General features: G+C 36.6%; 1 protein-coding gene across 1 annotated transcript; it reads right to left on the bottom strand.

Annotated features, from left to right (window-relative positions):
- Positions 1-479: 479 nt before the first annotated feature.
- SULT6B1 (sulfotransferase family 6B member 1) lies at positions 480-20061 on the bottom strand. Its single transcript, XM_027850329.1, has 7 exons — positions 19863-20061; positions 19458-19570; positions 12747-12836; positions 10308-10434; positions 5060-5154; positions 1778-1934; positions 480-610 (listed from the first exon to the last, which is right to left on the bottom strand). The coding sequence occupies exons 1-7, from the start codon at positions 20059-20061 to the stop codon at positions 480-482; spliced, it is 912 nt and encodes a 303-aa protein (XP_027706130.1).
- Positions 20062-22926: the final 2865 nt, after the last annotated feature.

The following is a 22926-nucleotide window of genomic DNA, read 5'->3' as shown; positions in this document are numbered from 1 at the left end:
AATCTGGAATGTAAGGTCCTTGAGGGCAGGAATTGTTTTTTATTAAATGTTTGTTGGGTTAGATTGGTAGGATTTGCAAACTGCAAAGTGGGCCATTCTTATTGATATCAGGAAGAAGTTATCCTGAGCTTTGTAGCAGGTATAGCTTCTGTTATACATTGATACATTCATATCACAACAGTATCTTATAAATTTAGTTAAAGTGAGTTAATCCTACAGAATCTGATCATCATTGGGTAAAGTGCTAAAACTAAATTTCTGAACTTGCAAAAAATAAAGACCAGATTCTAAATTATAATGATATCACAAGGTATTTCATGAGGACAAGCCCAAGACAGCCAGCATATTTTTTTTTTTTACTAAATATAACGGTACAAAAGAGTACAAAGTACATCTGAAGTGTGCGGTTTGGATTCATTCTCTGTAACTTTAAAAAGAAAAGAAAAAAAAATCATCTGATTCAACCAATATATCTAAAATTAAGCCTTACAATGTGTATCATACTTCAATTTCATTCCCAGTGGAGTGCCTGCTAAACACTCATTGAATTTTTCATCCATTTTTTTACTTTGAGTTTCACTGAACAGATTTTTCCAGTCTCCAACTTCACCTGGAAAACACAAACAATAGGACCAGATTTTAGTTAGTGTGTTCCTTTTTACACATAGCAGTCCCTGGATTTTACTGTTATTTGGAACAAATGCTTTCACTTTGGATATGTGAGAAAAGACACAAAAAAAGAAGAGGAATGATATATACAATCAAACAACAATATTATTTTCTGCGTAAAATCAGTGACATAAATTGCAAGAAAAAACAAAATGACCACGTGACTTTTCTTTTATGGAAAAAAAAATCACTCTAGAGGTTCCCCCCCGCCCGGAATTTATTCCAAGGTCACAAAGGCCACAGTGCCATTGCAGATTCTCTTATAAGGAATGCTGGGTTTAAGAGGGAAATGGTGGTATGCTATAAAACCTGCCCAAAAGAATTCTTACTTCTCTTCCAACAGGTTTTGGTACCCAACATTCTACCTAAAGCTCTATATGAAATGTAAATATTCCTGGATCATCTAACACTTTAAACCAGTTAAGTAATAATAAGTAAAGTGCTCCCCTCTCCTCAACCCAAATATTTTTAAAATTCAAAAGGACTACACTCTTTCCTTAAACTTCTGAATTGTTGAAAGATATAAGTTGAAAGTACAAGTTTCCTTTACCTTTGGAATTTTCTGTTCAAAAGAATGCCCTAGGCAGCGTAGCCTGTTCTCTTAACCAGAAAGAATGGTACAGTGAGGTTGAGGACAGATTTGGAATTACTGAATATGGGCTTGAATGCTGGCTATGCCATTTCCCTATCCATATGACAATGGAGTAAGTCACTTCATCCATCTGAAATTGTTTCCTCATCTGAAAATATAAGGTGTTTAAACTAGGTAATTTCTAAAGTCCCTTCCAGTTCTAAATCTATCAGCCTAAGATATTCTTTGTATACCATTTGTAAATGGAACCATAAACAGAAAAACAAAAAGTTTTATTTAAGGTCCATTTATTAAGGTTCAATTAATGAAACTGATAAATGGCAGAATTAAAGCCAGAAATAAACCAAGCCTGACTTCATAGTGGGCAGTCCCTTCTCTACCATAATTATGCTACTTTTAACTTTCTTTAGATAATAACGAATATGCTAAGGGAGCACTTCAAATTCCCTTTGGACACTAGGTAACTCTTTAAAGAAATTTAGTAATTCAAAATTCCTGAAATTAATGCAACTTTACCTTTTCGAAAAAGGAATGGCCCAATTGGGCCATGTGTTTCCTGAGACTTTGCTCTCATTGCTTGAAAGGTGGTTCGGTCTGAAATAGTCTGAATCTGCTGCCCCGTCAGAGAGAATCCAAAGAATTCTGCCATTTGTTTCACTCCCGCAGTTAGATTCTGAAAACAAAATTCTCTAGGTAGCCTTTAACACTTTCTTCTCTTCCACCCTTATGGACTTTCATCTTATTCTCTATAGGAGGGTTTACTGAGCTTTTTTGGTCCCATTACTCCCTGGCTTTCAGAAAACTTTCCCATACCCCCAATTCAATATCAAAATAAATAGTAGTGCTAACCATGCATATGCACATAAATAAAATAGATCAATTAATTTCAATAGGATAATATAGTTATTTACCAAGCATTTGCCATACCACTTTGCCAAGCTTCTCACAGCCCAGAGGCATACATGTCTCCAAGCTTGGGAACTCCTGTCCTACATAGATTCTTTCAGACCTTTTCTTCTCTCTTTTTACAACCTTCTCCAGAACTCCTCAAACACGTAAGAAGGATGATCTGGCTTCTTATTTCAGTGAAAAGAGGATATCCATAATGTACTAGGTTTAAAGTCAGAGTTCCCAAGTTCAAATTCCTATAGCAACATGTATGGCCTGGGCAAGCTACTTAACTTCACTGTATCTCAGTGTCCTCATTTGTAAAGTGAGGAGGTTCCCCAAAGGAAATCAAAGTCATAATTCAAAATACAATACAATAACAAAGTATTCAAAGTAGCACTCATTATGGTAGTAAAGAATTGGAAACAAATTTAGTAACCACTGAATGGAAAATAGATGAAAAAACTAGAGCGCAGAAAGACTCATATGAACTGATGCTGAGTGAAGTGAACAAAACCAGGAGAACATTGTACATAGTAACAGCAACATTGTGCAATGACAAACTTTGATAGACTTAGCTCTTCTCAGCAATGCAAGGATTTAAGACAACTCCAAAGACTAATGATGGAAAATGCTATCCACATCCAGAAAAAGAACTATGGAGTCAATGAAGATTGAAGCATACTATTTGCTCTCTCTTTTTTTGTTTTGTCTCTTCTTTCTTGTGGTTCCTCCCATTGGTTCTAATTCTTCTTTACAACATGACTAATGTGAAAATGTTTAACAGGAATGTATGTGTACAGCCTATATCAGATTGCATGCCATCCTTGGGGAGGGGGCAGGGGAAGGACGGAGAGAAAATCAGAACTCAAAATTTCATGGAAGTGAATGTTGAAAACTAAAAATAAAGTAATAAATTTAGAAAAAAAGAGAAAAAACTACAATGCATAAATGTAATGGAATATTATTGTGAAATTAAAAATGACAAATATGAGGAATTCAGAGAAACTTTGGAAGATTTTGTAAGAAATAATTACTAATAACCAATATCTTGGGGAGATTCAGAGCTCTCCTCTTTCTTCCAAAGTCCTGAAGTTCAGTCTTTTGAAGGATATTACTGATAATGAGATTGCATTAACTCTCCTCATCTTGAAGCTCCAACCTTACACAGAATTTAATCTAAGGAGGGGAAGTCCATTGTGTTCTACTCAAACTTAGATGGAGACAGATCCTTTTGTCTTGATAGTCCAAGGCTGGGAGTAGTCTGAGTATAGAGATAATTTCTCTGTCCAAGGATGACATGAGGTCATCCTCAGCCCCTCATTGAAAAGGTGTCACCCTCTCATAGAATTTGCTCTAAGAAAGAGACAAACAATTACATCAAGTCCACATTTTTATTTCTCCCAAGCTGGCTTCATATGCGTTGAATAGGAGTTAACAGTTCTAGAACTGGGCCACCCTAAGGGGCCCACTGCCATGACTGTCTTTGGCCTAAGAGAGACCGCCAAATGACCATCCTTTTATTAAGGACAGATTAGAGATGGGAAAGACTTAACAAGGCAGATATTTCCAAAAATCTATTTTAAAACAATTTTTACTAATTTCTCTCCCCAAAGTTATCCTCCCAGCTCTGATTGTGTAAGGTAGCATTTCTTTAGCTTTGCAATCTATAGCCAAGCATCTGGGGGTACATTAAGCACAAATATTCTCTCTCCATTAGTCATCTTCAGTCTGGAAAGTACACTCACTCACAATCAGAAACCAAGATTCATCTGCCAAGCAAGTGATTACTGCATAACTTTAATGAGGAAAAAATAAAGCAAGGCATGAATATTCAAAAATAGGAATTTATCTCTAAACAAGGTAAGGTACTTTACTCTCACTAAGGAAGTAGGGGGAAAAAATCACGCTGTTTTTGTCTTCTGATGGAAAGTTGAACATTTCACCTTTATCAGGACAAATGAAGCATGTGGGACTACTAAGTCATGTTCTGAGTAATAAACAGTTCAAGGTATTTCAAAGATAAGAAATTCAGTTTCTCTCTGGTTAGTACTGGATAGAGTACTATGCTTAGAGTCAGGAAGACTTGAGTTCAAATCTGACCACAGACATTTACTAGCTATGTGATCCAAGTCACTTAAAAAACAAACAAACCTCTATTTGCCTCAGTTTCCTAAAATGTAAAATGGATATAATAAGGGCACCTGCCTCCTAGGGTTATTATGAAGATCAAATGAGATTTTTTTGTGAATCACTTAGTAGAGTGCCTGACACATAGTTGGTACTATATAAATGTTTATTTCCTTCCTCCTTTCTGTCTCATGGAGAACAGGCCCACTTGGGTACATCACCCCAAAAATGCTTTTCTTTAACTTGGAGACTGTTTTAGGACACTAGGAACCACACGTCTATTCCTCATCATTTTAGGTAGCACCCCAACATTTTTGGGGTCCGCCCTGAACTCATCACCAATGGCTACAGAAAAGGTCTAAGTGAATTCTTTCACACCTGAACCACTCTCCCAACTCTGACTTCCCCTTCTATTCCACTGCCTAGAAAAAACAAAAACAAAAACAAAAAACTTACATACAGATCTGTCATATAAAAAAAAAATCTTCCATAGCTCCTTTTGGCATGCCTTGTAAAATTCTAGTGACTTTTTCTATCAATTAAGGTACTACTCTACCATTTCAATTTTATTTAACATTACTCACCTCTATACTCGCAGTTTTCTAGCCACATTGGACAACTCACTTCACTATACATTTATGTTTTCATGCCCTTACTAAAGTTGTTTACTGCTTCAAGTAAAAGCATTAAACTATGATTCAGCTATAATGTCTCCAAATGCTTTGCTATGTGACTTAAAATACATTTTACTTCAAAATATCAACAACCTGGACTTCTCACCTCTCTCAGGTCTTCATATAGTATAAACATAATGTTTTCATCATCAAAGTGTTTGCTCCAATTGACTACATAGTCAAAGTAGCTTCCCCAGGAAACTAAAAAACAGACCAAAAACACACTATAAGACATTTCAATAAATGAGGTCAAAGAAATAGAGGACTATGTTACAAATTAAATTCAACAAACATTTGTTAAAAATCTACTATGTACCAAGCATTGTCCTAGGTACTGGGGATTCATAGACAAAAAGAGATAGCTCCTGCCTTCAAGAAGTTTTCATTCAACTAGGGACGAGGAAGAGGAAAATACAATACATTGACAAAAAAAAAGACACTTTGAGAAGCAATGGCACAACTAACAGCAGGGGTCAGGGAGAGTTTCATTGGTAAGACTGCAGCTGAGTTGATCCTTGAAAGGAGTTCAAGATTCTGAGAGATGGTGATGAGGTAGTGGTACATTCCATACAAAAGACCAGAGTTGAAACGTCAGGATTGGGGAACAGCTAGTAGTCTAATTGGACTAGAACAGAGAGTGAACAAAAGAGAGTAATATGAAATATGGAATAAGGCTTTAATATATTCATATGTAGCCTCACTCAAGTCCTATTTCAGTATCTTATCATAGTATGCATGCTTGAAGACTAGGTCATAATATAATCTGGCAGATCTTGCCAAATTCAAAAGGCTTAGGAGTAGATAGGCAATATGTTGTAATGGTAGAAAACAGGTCCTGGAGACAGGAAGACCTGGGTTCAGGTTCCATCTGTGGAACATATATACTGTGTAATCCTTGTCAAGGCACTTAACTTCTCAGTGACCCAAGAAACTCTTTAAGACTGCAACTTGAAGAGAAGGTACCCATATTCATTCATAGAATCTACTCACTAGGACTTCCCTAAACCAATGAAATCACAGTTCTGGTCTCGCTACCCCCTGACTCTAAAAAGGCTTTTAGTATGGTCTTGTGACAACCATGAAGTTTTGGTCATTAGGTTGTGTTTATTTAACATTATGTATGGTCATATAGTACTTTAAAATATAAATTGTTCTGAACTGATACAAAGCGAAACGAGCAGAACCAGAAGAACATTGTACACAGTAACAGCAATATTGCATGATGATCAACTGTGAGTGATTTAGCTGTTCTTAGCAATACAATGATCCAAGACAACTCCAAAGGACTCATGATGAAAAATGCTATCCACCTCCAGAGAAAGACTTGAAAGAATCTGAATGAAGACCGAAGCATGCTATTTTTCACTTTATTCTTTTGTGGGTGTTTTTTTTTTTTTGGTCTGTGTTTTTTTTACAACACGATTAATAAAGAAATGTTTTTCATTATTGCACACCTATAACCTATATCAAATTGCTTACTATCTCACAGAAGGAGGAAGAGAGGGAAAGAGAGAGAGAATCCAGAATTCAAAATTTTTAAGAAATGAATGTTAAAAATTGTTTTTACATGTAATTGGGAAAAATAAAATATTATTCAAAGAAAAAAGAGCATAAATTGTTCACGTAGGATCATATACTTATAGTTGGAAGGGAGTCTAGGGGTCTTCTATTTTAGTTCTCTCATTTTACTGAGGCCCAGAGAAGTTAAGTGATTTGCCCAGAGTTACATAAGCAGTATTTGGCAAAACTGGAATTTGAACTCAGATCCTGTGACTTTGAATTCAATACTCCAATTTTAGTTCTCTTTCCACTACATCATTAGTGTATATCCTAAATATAACTGTATGGATATATTTATGTTATACAAATTCTACATGCTAATCTCTGACCAGATATGATCTAGGACAAACTATTTGTAAATAATAAATAGTACAAATTATTTGTCAGAGTTTTAACCTTTGCTTCTTTTTGTTGTTGAGTTGTTTTTTGTTTGTTTGTTTGTTTTGGTGAGACAATCAATCTGTCCAGGAACAAGGAAACAATTAAGAATGCAGAAATAAAAGTAGGAAAAACCTGAGACCTAGACACAGTCAAGACCCTGACAGTGTGACCGAAGGCATCTCTAGTTTTTATTTTGGTCTGGGCTACTTCAGCTAAGTTCACTCTTACCTGCTCAAGTTTGGAAAAGATTTTTCTCTATATCACGCCCAGTCATTTTAACCAAATTGTAGGTACACAGTCTCATCTCACCTACATGTGTGCCTTTTTCACATTTACCCATGTGCATGTTCTTTTCTGTCTTATTTCAACCACTGGGGTAGTTTGACTTTGCCTTTGATAGCCAAGTTCATTCATATGTACCATTTAGCACATCAACTAATCAGTCATTCAACAAGCTTATATTAAGTGGTTACTACGTACCAGATGCTGTGCTAAGACCAAAAAACAAAAACAATCCCTGCCTTCCAAGCTTTTATTCTATTAACAGAAATTATATGAACACATATAAATAAATACATATGAAAGAAAGAGTGTGTCCTGAAAGTCCTGGTGCAGTTTTAAGTTTTTAAGCTTAAAACTTTATTAAGACTTTTGGGACCCTCAGTATAGAAGGCAAATATCAGGTAATTTAGGGACTGAGGAAGAGGCTTTAGAAACTGAAAGGAACAGAAAAGGTCTTAAGTATGAGATCCTTGAGTATCTCATGAGGTCCTTGAGTGGCATAATACTTTGAAGGAAGTGAGGGATTCCAAGAGGTGGATGTGAGGAGCAGGTACATTCTAGACTTAGATGATATTCTGGGCAGAGTTACAGAGATTGGAGATGGAATGCCATGTGTAAGAAACAGCAAGTAGAGCAATTTGGGAGGAACCATACAGAATGTGAAGAAGAGTAATGGGCAATAACATACAATGTAGGGCAGCTAGGTGGTGTAGGGGATAGAGTGCTGGCCTTGGAGTTGGGAAGATTCATTTTCCTGAGTTCAAATCTGACCTCACACACTACAGACACAATCCTGTTTGCCTCAGTTCCTCATCTGTAAAATGAGCCGAAGAAGGAAATGGCAAACCACTCCAGTATCTTTGCCAAGAAAACCCCAAATGGGGTCACAAAGAGTCTGACATAATTGAACAACAACAGTGGAAAAGTAGTCTGGAAACTAAATGCCAAAAGAGAAGTTTATATCTTTTCTTAGAAGCAACAAGGAGATTTTTGAGAAGAGGAGTGATATGGTCAGACATATGTTTTAGGATTATCACATTGGTAGCTGTGTGGTGGATGGAATGGAGAGGGAGAGACTTGAGGCAGGGGGAATAATATATATTGAAAAATTAAGTAGCCTTTATAATAAGCTTCCCTCACCCTTAATTGCTTTGAATTTTATCATTTGATTTATTTTCTATTATCATTTCATTCCTTATCCTTCTCTAGTACTCTCTGCGGAGAACAAAATAAATTGCTGGGTTTTTTCGACCTCAATAACAGAAACCATTTCTCCCCTTTTTATTCTATCAAAATAAGTTGCAGCAAAAGCAATGATCACCTGATGGAAAATTTGAAAACTACTGATTCAGGTGCCAATATATATATATATATATATATATATATATATATTTGCTTTTTGGTGAGGTGATTGGGGTCAAGTAACATGCCCAGGGTCATACAGTTAGTAAGTGTTAAGTGTCTGAGGCTGGATGTGAACTCAGGTCTTCCTGACTCCAAGGCCAGAGCTCTATTCACTGCGCAACCTAGCTGCCTCATGGTGCCAATAAATGTATTAGAAATATTTTTAGGTTCTGGTTCCTGAAATATATTGGTACCTCAGTTAAATAGGCAAAATAAAATTGAAACAATCTAGAATACAAAAACTTGTCTAGGATCAAATGAGATTTTATGTCCTATAGCAGCTGTTATGGGCACTATATTCAGTGCAGTTTCTTTTTCTTAGACTTGGCCCACAGGCTTCAAATTCACAAACTGTAGATAAAAAGAAAGAAGATGAAATTATCTCTAGAGTCCCTTCTAGAACCAATACTCAATGATTCTATAATGCCAAAATGTAGAAGGAGAATAGACAGTGAAGAAAGTAGGTTGCCACCAGTGGCAGCACCTCCCCTTTCTCAGCCCACACATATTTCTCTGTAGTTGCTCAAGAGAAAGGACAGCGGTACTGATAACATGCTGCAGTTGATAAAATATGGCTTTTGGATATGGCATAATAGCTCCAGGACATGACTTCAAAACAGGAAACCCAGCATTTCACAATGTCACAAAATTTTTGCATCAGAAGGGATATTAATGTCTATCTAGTCCAACTCATATACAAAAAGAATCTCCAGTATAACATACTAAACATCTAGTTATCCACCCTCTACTTGAAGACCTCCAAGGAGGAAGCCAGAATTCGAATCACCTCAGTTATTTATTTACTAGTGTCATCATGGATGTGGCTCTGAAAGCCTCCAGTGTTCTTATCTATAGAATAGGGTAATAATGCTTGTACTACTAGCTTCACAGAGTTGTTGTGAAGAAGGTGATTTGCTAAATGAAGTGCTATGCTAAAAATGAGATGGGGATGAGGATGAGGATGATGATAAAGAGACTTGGACAACTCACTTCTATCCTGATTTGTTCATTTTCTAGTATATTTGCCTAAATAATATGTTTTTGTAAGAGTTCTTCCATAGGCAGATCCTTATATTTGCCTTATATTTATTTTGTTTAAATTTGTACCTTTTTATATGTTCTTTTACTTCAATAGAATGTCAATTCCTTGAAGGTAGGTATTGTTTCATTTTTGTCTTTGCATACCCACCCCCGAGCATACTGTCTGGCACATAGTAGACACTTAAAAATGCTTGTTGATTGATTCAACACATTACCAAAGGCAATCATGAATCTTAATAACTTGATATTTTAAAGCCCAGAGACAATGGTACAACTATCAACATAAAAGAACTGCTGGGCCATCACCAGTCATAGTGACTTATGTCTTGCCATTGGACTCCAATGACTCTGGATGAGAGAGTGAGGCTAGTGACTTTACACAGTTCTGCCTCACTTAAATCCAATTCACTTGCAAGTCAAGACATCACCCTCCTGATGTCATTAGTCCTCTTCAAAAACAAAGGACAAGTAACAACAAACAGCAAAAGATTCTGTGGGACTCAGTTTCCTTATCTGGAAAATGGTTTCTGAGGTGTTTTATAGTATTAAAACAATGTGATTCTTTGATACTATTCTATTTATTTGACCACAGATTCTATTAAAAGCCTTGTTTTCTTTCTTAGCTTTGAAACATATTTACAACATTTATTTATCTGAAATGGCAATGTTTCTTTAAGCAACTATACCTTGTCCTTTCATGAAATAGCTGAAGAAGTCATCCCAAGAGCCATAGCTTGGAATATCAGGGACATCATTGTGGAAATGAAAGAAAGATGTTGCTGTATCTTTTGGATTTCTAAACATCACCAATATCTGAAAAGAAAAAAAGAGTTCAGTCTACCTTAAGTTTATGTTTATGCAATTAACAAAAGAGCTAATGTAAACAATTTCTTTTTATACCCTGACATTTGATTAACAAGTAGAAAAAATACCTCTTGCTGTGGAGATAAGAGCAGTATGGATTAATGTAGCATACACTGGCTGGGTAGCAGAGGACTTGGGTTCAAAGAAGGCCTGTCTATAATGCTTAAAGACCTTGGACAGATCACTTCAACCTACTGAGTCTCTGTTTCCTCAACTGTAAAATGAGGATGATAATTATACCTACTTCCAGTGGTTGTTGTAAGGATCAAATGAGATGACACTTATAAAGTGCTTAGTATATAGTAGGTGCTTAATGAATGACTGCTCCCTTATCGTGTCTTTTGCTCCTTTCTATGTGTGTGCTATGGTATACTATGGTTGAAAGAGCCCTGGAAACTGAGGTTAGAATACCTAGGTTTAAGTCCTTGTTCCACTATTTACTAATTATATGTGGTTTTGAGCAAGTCATCCAGTTTCTACAACTACAAAAAATGTACATAAAAGCATTTCGTAAACTGAAAAGCCCTATTCAAATATAAGATATTATTATCATTATCTTAGTCTTTTCTCTAAGAAATGGAAAGGCAAAGTTGTATAGAATAAAGGGAAAGGTGGTGAAAGGGGAGGTTGAAATTCTGATTATTTATTCCTATTATTTATTCATTATCAATCTTTTATTAAGTCATAAGCTCCATGTAAATTGGAACTTCATCTTATTGATTTATATTTCTCTGAGTACCTTGGGGGGCGGCGGGAGTTGGAGGTGGAAAGAGCCTTCAGTCTTGCCAACCCTAACATTCCACCTCACACCCATCAAATTGGCAAAGTTGATAGAAAGGGAAAATGACAAATGTTGGAGGGTCTTCAGGGAAACGAGTACAGTAACATACTGTTGGTGGAGCACTGAATTGGTCCAGCCATTCTGGAAAGCAATTTGGAACTCTACCCAAAAAGTTACTAAACTGTGCTTACCTTTTGACCCAGTAATACCACTACTAGACCTATACACCCAAACAGATCAAAGGAAGAAGAAACAATATCTGCACCACCACCCCCAAAAAAATTATAGCAGCTCTTTTTGTTATGGCAAAGAACTGGAAGTCCATCGTTTGGGGAATGACTGAACAAATTATGGGATATGAATGTGATGGAATACTGTTATGATGTAAGAAATTATGAAGGGAATGATTTCAGAGAAACCTGAAAAAACTTCTATAAATTGATGCAGATTGAAGTGAGCAGAACTGGGGGTTATTCCTTATACAATACTTATACAATAACTTATACAATATACTTATACAATAACAACATTGTAAAGACAAACAACTTTGAAAAATTTAAGATCTCTGATCAATGCAATAACCAACTGTAATTTCAGAGGACCCATGTGGAGATTTAGGAGGCAAAGCCAAAGTTTATTATGTGTGTTTCAGCATAGATTTGGGGTTTCTCAATCATCTTTGAACAAGGAACAGAGATTTCCTAAAGCTTGTATAGTTTCTAATTACATAAAAGAGATGAAGGAAAAGAACATAATTTTTGGATTTATAGACACCAAAAAGGAGATAGGAATCCATAAATGCACTAGAGGAAAAATAAAGATTTACGTTACACAAATACACTTGTAAGATTTACATTTCAAGGATAGGCTTATGAGATGTACATTTCAAAGATACACTTGGAAAGTTTTTAATGGGTTAATTGAGAGGAAGAAGTTTTAGAGCCAAAAGATAATTAAAAAAGAGAAATTATGTCAGAGCTGGTTGAGGATTTATCAATAAACATAGAAAAGGGGGTCCTCTGGGTTTTATAACCCTCAGCTGGTGGTAAATTACTTTGCAATTTCTTACCTCTGTTAAAGAATAATTGGAAGTCTCAGTTGGTTTAACACACCTTAAAGAAAGCCTCAGCTTTGCTACGTGACTTTTTTTTCACAATTAAAGATAACTACATTGAACCAAAATAAGAGTAAAGGAATCAGAAATTCTTACAACATAATCAAATGTTGTCTCTTTGTATATTTTATTTTATCATAAATAAGCGTGATAGTGAAGGGTTCATCCTGGAATAAGGTGAGGGGAATTCCTGTGACATGAAGATCAAAAGTATCAGTAAAATATATTTAAAAACAAAAGAAAAACTGAGACCAACCCCATTGGGTATCTGACATTTACTTCAATAAAACTTTGTGATGAGGAAATGAACTAAGGTCACTGCGAGCATTTCAATGGCAGTGGAAAGGGCATCCTATGGACACTCACCTTGGCTTTGTTTGTGAAGATGGACTTGGGCAGTTTGTCATAATGAAGATGAGTTGCCAAAATCCTTGGAGATGGGAATTGTTTCATCCTCTGTAAAAACAAAAAAACAAGTGAAGGAAGATTGCTATATGTTCAAGGTTAGGACCATTCATTCCTTTGCCTGGGATAGGAAGCCAGCCCTATATACCTCTTTAGGAAACTCCTCTCTTGTCCTCTCCCTTCTCCTCCCTAACCCCTCCCTCCATTGTTAGATTGGATCTTCTACTGCCCATCCACAGTTTGACTAGAACTTCAGTATCTCCATCTTTCATCAGTGAATGAGGGCTGCTCAGGCCCCAGCTTTAGTTTCACATTCAGTCTTTTACTCTTTATTAAGTCCCTCTGCCTATCTTGTGCTGTTTTTCCTTGTGGTCTTTCAGGCTGCTTACCTCTTTCTAGCCGTGGCTTCTTCTGTCATCCCGTGCCTTCAAAACCCTTCCACACCCCTGCCTTATAAGGATGGAAAGAGGCAGAAGGGATTTCCTTTCTGAAATGTTTTTTTATCAAAATTTCTAGTTATCAAACAACTTATCAATGATAATTATCAATTTATCATCTATCATGTGCTAGGCACTGATTTAGATGCTTAGGATATAAAAACAAAAAATGAAAAAATCTTGTTCCTAAGGACCTTAATGTTCCATTTGCAGAGACAGCTATGCCATCGCTGATAGCACATTAGACCTTTTGCTCATGATAGATCTCTTTTCATATAAATGTAATGGGGATCTGATCAAAGGAGCTTCTTCAGAGCATGCAAAACAAAGTCTGCTTACAGCCAGCCAATATGGAAGAGGCTGGGGAACCTGCTTCCAGAAAAGCATGAAAATAGGTAATGCAAGGCCTTGCTCCATGATTTGGAACAAGCACAAACATTTTGTAATTGGTTCAGTTCTACTAACCATGTGGGTAAGGGATAGATTATTGATTCGCTGCTGAATTGAAGGTGGGGTTCATTTGAAATGAGCCAGTCAGAAAAACCTGGTTACTAAGGTTATTTGTCTTGTTCTTTCCTGTCTAAATGCTATTCAGGAAAGAGACACAGGCTATAAACCTTTAGATAAGGAGAGGCCTCAAGCCCTCCTCCTTTGGGACCAATTTGTGGCCCATGAAAACGAGATACTTTTCTTGGCCTCTTTGCCTTTCTTCTTTCTTACTTTAGGTGAAAGAATATTAGAAATAGCTACAATGGCCTCGTGAGCTTCAAAAGCTTGGAATGGTGGAGGTCAAAAGTCTTGCAGTCTATGCCTGAATTTGCCAGAAGCCAGATAGTGAGGAGCAAAGATCTGTTTGACCAGTCAGAGACCTAGGAGATCCAAAAGGAAGGTACAGTAATCGATTCATTGTCTATGCTGAATTTGGAAGTGAATTTGATGGAATAAATGCTATGTAGAAAGTGTATTAATTTTGATCCTTCTCTTCCTAAGGGCAGAAATGGTATAGATAAAACTGTGCCCCAAAGTACTGGGAGGAAATGCCTTGTAACTTCTGCTCTTGCTATATATGAAGTAAATGTTCAGTCATGTCCAACTCTTCGTGGCCCCATTTAGGATTTTCTTGGCAAAGATACTGGAGTAGTTTGTCATTTCCTTCTCCAGTTCATTTTATAGTTGAGAAAATGGAGGCAAACAGGATTAAATGACTTGCCCAGAGTCATACAGGTAATGTCTGAGGTCACATTTGAACTCAGGGAAATGAATCTTCTTGACTTCAGGTCTGGCACTCTATCCACTGCACCACCTAGCTGCCATATGAAGTAAATATCCCTTTGCAAAAGCTACGATGTTAAATGTGGAGAACACACTGGAATGGGGGGGGGGGGTGAGGAAGTAGGGCTGGAACCATAGCAATACAGGAACATTCCCCAGGTTGATCTGTGCACTGTGTGCTTAATAAACAAAAACTCCTCTTTTCAAAGAAAGGCCAGTTAAAATGTAAGATGGATAATATCTACCAAGAGTTAGCCAAAGCAAAAAGACTCTTTGTTCCTAATAGCCTTGAATATCTATTTTAAAAAAAATGGGGTGGGGGAGAACCTATCCATTGGTTACTGTGATTAATGTAGACAGTGAAAGAGAATACAAGCAAAAAATAATGAAGACATAAATATGTATTTGAATTTCCACAGGCACAGCAAGTTACAGTCTTGGCTAGTTTTGACCTAGATTTGTCTATCTGTCAGTGCACTGAATACAATATTTATGGATATAAACCAGGGGAAAACTATAATGCTAAATTTGAAATGTTTCTTAAAATGAGTTTCTTTGACACTCTTGGGAGGTTACAATTTTGAAACAGGAAAGTGAGTAATCCTAAAACTTGAAAGTGGACTGGAGTCAATTTCAGTCTTTATGGTAACAGTTTTCAGTCTTGGAAACAACAGTTTGGGGAATAAAAGAAAAAGTTTCCAGTGTAACACAATCTTGAAGTGAGGAAAAACTGAATAGGCCATGTTCTGGGAACTAAAATGAATGAGGAGGCAGAATAATGTAGAGGAAAGAATGCAAGCATTCACCTCTGGCTCCTGTACAGTAGCTGTATGGCAAATCACAGCAACTCTGAGCCTCAGTTTCCTCTTCTATAAAATGGGGATGATAATACATGTATGCATCTTCCTCACAGGATAAGTTAGGGATTCAAATGAGACATTATGTATGTGTATCTTTACACATTTTAAAAAGCTACATGCACATTAACTATTATTATAACAGAATCATAGGTGTAGAGTTGGAAGGGATCTTAGAGGCCATCTAGCCTAACTCCATTATTTTATAGAGGAGGAAATGGAAATCCAGGGAAGTTATTACTGCCTAAAATCATTTAGATGATTCAATGGATAAAACACGGAGCCTGGTGTCAATCATGGAACTTGAGTTCAAAGCCAGCTTCAGACACCTTGTAGCTGTATGACTCTGGGGGAGTCACTTAGTCTTTGTCTACCTCAATTTCCTCAACTGTAAAATGGGGTATAATAACAGCACTTATCCTCCAAGGTTATTTTGAAGATCAAATGAGATAATTTTTGTAAAGCACTTAGTACAGTACAGAGCATACTAGACACTTAATAACTGGGAATGCTTAGAAGCTCCTTTTAAGTTGAGTAGGGATTATTTCATTCTTTGTATTTGTATACCCAGCACCTCACACTGTGCCTGGTATATAGTAGGTACTTAATAAATGCTTGTTAATTTACTGATCAATTCAATGACTTCAAAAAATTGATGACAAAGCATGCTTCCAACCTTTTAACAGACATATAGTAGAAGTTCCTTCTTTCCTTCCTTCCTTTCCTTTCCTTTGAGGTTAATTTCCATCTATTCTGTACATATTCTGTATGTACCTATTTATGTGCATATTGTCTTCTTCAATCAGAATGTAATCTCCTTGAAGGTAGATACTGGTTTTTTTTAATGTATCAAAAAGATTTAACACAGTGCCTGGCACACAGTAAGTGCTTAATAAGTATTTGTTGATTGATAATATGCCTAGATTCATCTCTAATGTTGGTGGCAATGATCTCTTCCTTTTTTTGAATAATGTTATTTTTCCCTCAATTGTATGTACAAATATTGAACATTCATTTTTTAAAAATTTTGAGTGCCTGATTCTCTCTCGCCCTCCTCTCCTCCTTCTTCCCTGATATGGTAAGCAAATTGATACGTTATATATGTGCAATCATGTGAAACACATTTCCATATTAATCATGTTGTGAAAGAAGACACAGACCAAAAACAAACAAACAAACAAACCCAAACCATGAAAAATAGTATGTTTTGGTCTGCATTCAGACTCCATGCAACAATCTCTTCTGATCACTGTACACTCACCCCCAATTTTACATAGTTACATTATAGACATCCTCTTTTCTGGAGGAAAAAAAACCCAGATGCTGCATTATTTGTAAGGGGGCCCTATTCCACGGGCTTATCTTAGTATCCTCAAAAGAAGCACTCTTCCACTATCTCTAGTTGTAGCCTCATTGCAGGGAGGATGTGTGTGATCATGCCTTGTTTACATGCCCCTATATAACTGGAGAATTCTTTAGGATTAAACACGTAGTTTATGACATGTTTAACAACTACAGAAATAGTTACCCTCCCCTCATCACAGGAAAGGAAAAAAACATAAAACAATACAGAAATTGCTGATAGACATAGATAAAGTTCTTTGAGGTTTAACCACACATCATCACAGTCTCACTTAGTCCTTACATAATTTAGCTATTGGGTCAATAGGAATGAAAACTATCAGATCACCAATACGCATATATATTTTTTTATTTGTCATCATTATCACTAGTGTCTTTCACTTCTAATTCCCTTCCCCTTTAAAACAAACAAAAAACATTATTCCCTGTAACAAATAAATAATCAAGCAGAATAATTCCACACAGTGACCATGTTTGACAACATATGTTTCATTCTACACCTCTAATCCATTGTATTTCTCCTAATAAAGCATGCTTTATTATTAGTTTTTGGGAGTCATTGATTTGATCAGTAAATCAACAAGCATTTATTAAGTTCCTACTATGTACCAAGCATAGTGTTAGGTGCTGGGGATACAAATACAAAGAATGGAACCACCCCTACTCAATTTAAAAGGAGCTTCCAAGCATTACTAATGAAAAGACCAGAAATGAGTAAAAACTTTGAAATATAAACACAGGAACCATGAGAAATATAAAACTGTAAATATAAGTAAGTAATGAGGAGAGATTAAATGAGGATTAAGTATTTAAATTATAATAGGAAGAGATGATACAAATTTCTCTTGGAAGCCTTCATGTCATCAGGAGACATAGTGGGAATTCATTATGACAGATGGTTTTGTTATGTTTTGATGATCTTAAGAGAAGAAAGGAAAGGAGGAAAAGGAATAAACAGGTGGGAAAAGCAGAAGGATGCGATGGAATTTATATAATCACGGTGTAAATAGAAAACTATACAAATAAAGAGGAAGGGATGGGGAGAATTGGCAACACTTGAACCTCAGTTTAATGTGAACTGATCAAAGAAGGGTAGAATACACATAGAGAAAGTTGACTGTGGGAATACATTTAACTCAACAGGAAATTTTTTATTAAACTGCTTGAACAAACAGCCTTTTCCCAGGGATAATATCCCAATTCACTTGAACCTAAAGATTACTCTTGCCTCCCATGCATGGAGCCCAATTCTTGACACTGCCATAGTTAGCTACCAAAAGTTACAGTGCTGGTGACTTGCTTACTCCAGTTATGGAGTCATAATTACTAAAATAACTTGGTTATTACTTCAATGGAAAGATCACTTTCCTAGCCTTCTATCCCTTTATATATTTTCTTGCTGTTGACATCAAATGCAATTTTATTCATTCTTATTACCTCCTCCTCACAAGTAATTTAGATTCCACCCTAAGCTCTCAGCTTTGATGGGTCAGCTTTTGCCTTCTCTTGCTGGGGCACAGGACTTCAGTCACTTTCTGCACAGTGTTCTCTTTTCCAAGCTCCTCTTTATGTGTGCTCTTTCCCCATTAGAATATAAGCTCCTTGAAGGCAGGGGCTGTCTTATCAGTTTGTATTTGTATTCTCATGCTTGGCCCAATGCCTCACAAATAGTAAGTGCTTAACAAATGTTTTTTTTTTCCTATCTATTTATCCAAGGGTAGACTGGAACTGACTTTGGTCAATAGTACTGACTCTGTACCCAGAGGTGCAGTACTTTTATACCAATCCTAAGGTAGATATAAGACTTCTACTCCAGAAAGCTTTGAATTTATCTGCTCCTACACATCCTCAAAATTAGCCTTGCTTTATGATGATTCTTGTAAAGTCACTTCCTACATTTCATACTTTGAATTTTAACATTGATCAGCCACCTAGCCAACTATGGTCCAAATCACCCTTTTACTACTTACTACCGGTGTCACCTTGAGTGAGTCACTTGACTTCTTTGAGACTCAGTTTCCTCATCTTTCAAATGAGGAATTTGGACTGGATGATCACTCCGGCTTGACATACTATGAAACCCATGAAAATCTTAGGGAAACAGTTACATGATTCTGGGAAAATTCCTTAGAGACCAATCTATCCCAGATCTTTAATGTATCTTAATCTTTAATGTTTCCTCACCAAAGAAACCTCTTACATAAAATTTGATTTCCCCAGCCAGCACATTTCTGGATTAAAGGAGTACCATGTCAAATACTATTAGAACCAGAATATGAATGGTATAGCCCTCTATTAAGTAAAATATTTAAAAGACATGCAAATTTACTAAAGAGCCTTCTGAATCCCAGAAAGTATCCGTAATATACATATTAATCATGAGGTTTGTGTGGTTCACCAGGAAACCAACCTGATGCTGGCAGGGGATCTCAATAGGAAAAGAAGCACCACATTTGTCCTTAAAAGTCATAACATTTTGACTCTATCAAATGTAGCTTCTCATTAGGAAATGATTTAGGACCATTAGTGTAAAATGACAGGGATGAGCCCTGGACCTTAGAGCTGCATTCTGCACTACTCATGACTCTCTCTTCTGAGTTTTAGACATTTTAGGCATAGTTCAGCTAATCACGAATATTTATCTTTTGAATTTAGATGCTCTTATTTACTACACTAGAACTTACCAAATGGATGGAAACATTCCTATGTTAATCCTTCTATAATTTCAGAGCTAAGATACTAACCTGATATTTTTCTGGGTCTCCACATTCAAGAACTGGAAATTCTGGATGTTCATACTTCTGGGGGGAGGTGGCACATATTAATTCACTAAAGATCTGGAGAAGCCAGTTTGATCCTATACCACAGTAAGCAAAAGAAAATTAGTTGGAAACACATAGGGGGAAAATGCCCAAACGTAGTATTTAAGTAAAAATCACCTTACTGAAAATTAATCTTCTTAATAGAAATAAAATAACAGTATATTTCCATTTGAAAAATATCTTATTTGTACATTGACACAAAATTACAAATGGCAATTTGTTAACTATCCTATTTTATGATGCATTATTTAATATATCAAAATTCACAGACTGGATTTTGGGGGGGGGGGTTTGGAGGGAAGGTTGTATCAAATGGGCCATATTTACCACACTTGGGATAGGATGCCAGCACTATGTCTTCTCTTCTGGCTTCAAAGTGGTCCAGTGCTTGGAAAGTTTCTGCAGTGCATATGGTGATTGGGTAAGTGATTCCCTGATAAGAGAAAAGAAGGCAAGAAAGGGCAGTTTCTCTAGATTTTTCCAAAGCTTCATCAATGTATTCAATAACTTTGGAGTTCTGGGCCATGTTCGCTTCCTGATGTGAAATTACGCTGCTGTTATTCAGCAGAAGTGGTAGTTTTTAACTAAACTCTTAGTGGGTGGAGTAAAGAAAAATCCTAGGGTTTCTCCTGTACTCACGAGAAACATGTAATTTCTTTCATCTTTTCCTGCCCATCCGCCTATAGGGAAAAAAAAAAGCAAAATACAGGTGCTTGAAAAAGACCAAGGAAATCATTGAAAACTAATCCATTCTAAAGGCCACAATCCATTACCCAGGGATAAATATGTCATTAAGCCACACTTGGCCCCAAAAAGGAATTGAAAAGATGCCTCTCCTTCCTTACTTTGCAGAAAAAGAAATTATGGATGTGGATGTTGAATATTGCAAAGACTGTCAGAACTAATTGATATAGTAGTTGATTTTGCTCAGCTGCTTTTTTTTTTCTCTTTCTACCTTTTTTTTTTTAAACTCTTTTTATAGGAATGACTTGCTGGAAACAGGAAGAGATAGGTATATGTTTCAGAATGAAGATCCTTGGCACTATTAAACAGTTCAACATAAAAAATGGATATGTGGCTTTATCAATGGAAATGACATTAAAGAAGATATACAATCCTCTTTGCCACTAAACCTTAAGGACCTCTGGGTCTTGCCATTGACTTGCAGCTGAAACCACCTATATTGTGTTATCTCCTCCTATTAGAATGTGAGCTCCTTGAGAGCAGGGTCTGTCTTGCTTTTCTCTTTTTTGAATCTCTAGTGCTTAGCACTTTGTACATAAAAAATCCTTGATAAATTATCTTTAATTCATTCATTCAGTAAAAACAAGAGATATCTGTTTTTAAAAATATAATGTCCCCCTCCAAGTTAAAGAAAATAAGCTACCATTGCTAGTAGGAATGACAAAATATTTATTGAAATTAATCTTTATTTTTATATTAAAAGAAAAGATCCATTTAGCAAATGAAAGATTGGGTCTGCCCATGGCATCAAATAGGTCCTACAAGAACTATCTATCTCTGACCATATGAATAACCCTATTAGATATTAAGTTTCTTATATATTTGTTCCCCTGGACCAAGAAATGTATTTTAACCAAATCTGGGCAAAATTCTTACTCTCTGTTATCCATGTTCTAGAGATAAGTGATTATATTTTATTTTGGGATCTCTTTCTTGAGGTGATTGATGGATTCTTTCGATGCCTATTTTGGTTTCTGGTTCCAGGACATCAGGGCAGTTTTCCTTGATAATTTCTTGAAAGATGCTGTCCAGGTCCTCCTTTTGATTATGGCTTTCAGGTAGTCCAATAATTCTGATATTGGTTCTCCTGGATCTATTTTCCAGGTCAGTTGTTTTTCCCATGAGGTATTTTACATTTTCTTCCATTTTTTCATTCTTTTGAATTTGTTTGATTGATTTCTGTGATATTTCACAGAGTTGTCAGCTTCCACTTGCCCAATTCTGACTTTTAAATTGTTATTTTCCTCCGTTAGCTTTTGTACTTTTCCATTTGGCCAAATGTACTCTCTCTCTCTCTCTCTCTCTCTCTCTCTCTCTCTCTCTCTCTCTCCCTCTCTCTCTCTCTCTCTCTCTCTCTCTCTCTCTTTCTCTCTTTTTTTAGGCAATTGGGGTTAAGTGACTTGCCCAGGGTCACACAATTAGTAAGTGTCAGGTGTTTGGTCTGAGGCCAGGTTTGAACTCAGGTCCTCCTGACTTCAGGGTGGGTGCTCTATCCACTGCACCACCTAGATGCCCCCCAAATGTACACTTTAAGGAGTTGTTTTCTTCAGTGAATTTTTGTATCTCCTTTTCCATTTGGCCAGTTTTACTTTTTAAGCAGTTTTTCAAGTTGTTGACTTTTTTCATAATTCTCTCGTACCACTCTCATTTCTTTTCTTATTTTTTCTTCTACTTCTCTTATATGATTTTTAAGCTCCTTTTTGAGCTCTTCCATGAGTTGTTTCTGAGCTTGAGACCACTTCCCACTTTTCTTTGAGGTTTTGCTCAAGGTATTTTGACATTGCTGTCCTCTTCTGAGTTTGTATCTTGGTCTTCCACGTCACCATAATATCTTTCTATGATCAGATTCTCTTTTTGTTGATTTTTGCCCATCTTTTTTTGGGGTGGGGACTTCTTCCTTTCTTTTAAATTTGAGCTCTACACCCAGGGTGGAAAGGGGCACTGTCTCAAGCTTCTTGTGCCAGTGGCTGCAGGCCCTGACTGTTTACCTGCTGTTGTGCTGATGTTGTCCTGAGGCCTCCTGGGGGACCCTCATGTTTGGTACTATATTGAGGGAATGGGGTGGCTGATGGCTGGTGATGCTGGGGCCATAAGGCCTCTGGCAGCTTACCTGATGCTTTACTGGGGTCCTAGTGGTGGTGTCTGGAGTGTGCTAATGCCCGGTGGGGGTGTTTCTGCATTTCCCTAGGACTACACTGAAGCACGTGGAGGTCTGGCCTACTTTCTCATCATGCAGGAGGATGCCTGTTTTCCGAGGGGTATGCTGAAGGTGTGATGATTCTCCAAACTGGAATCTGCTGATTCCCCTGACTATGCTAAGGCATGAAGGGGTCCTGGTATTGGTGTTTGCCTGCTCCACCACACTGGGGCTCAAGATCATGATTATATTTTAGTAAATAGTACCACCAGTATATAGAGCTAAAGAGCAAATTATGACAATTCTAAGATGGAATAGAGAACAGTTTCATCCTTTCTTAACCTTTCATTGAGTCAATAGGTGAGTATATACTTATAAATCCAGGATTTATGATTTTGTCAGTATGGATATACCCTCCACTCATACCTATTGCAATCTCTCTAGACCTCAGTAGATGGTTTTTCACAGTTTCTATGATCAAAAAATTCATCAATCTGCTCAAAAAAATGA

This window comes from Vombatus ursinus, unplaced genomic scaffold (assembly GCF_900497805.2).
Source record: "Vombatus ursinus unplaced genomic scaffold, bare-nosed wombat genome assembly UNPS02009062.1, whole genome shotgun sequence".
NCBI lineage: Eukaryota > Metazoa > Chordata > Mammalia > Diprotodontia > Vombatidae > Vombatus > Vombatus ursinus.
This window is presented reverse-complemented; position numbering and strand designations above follow the sequence as displayed.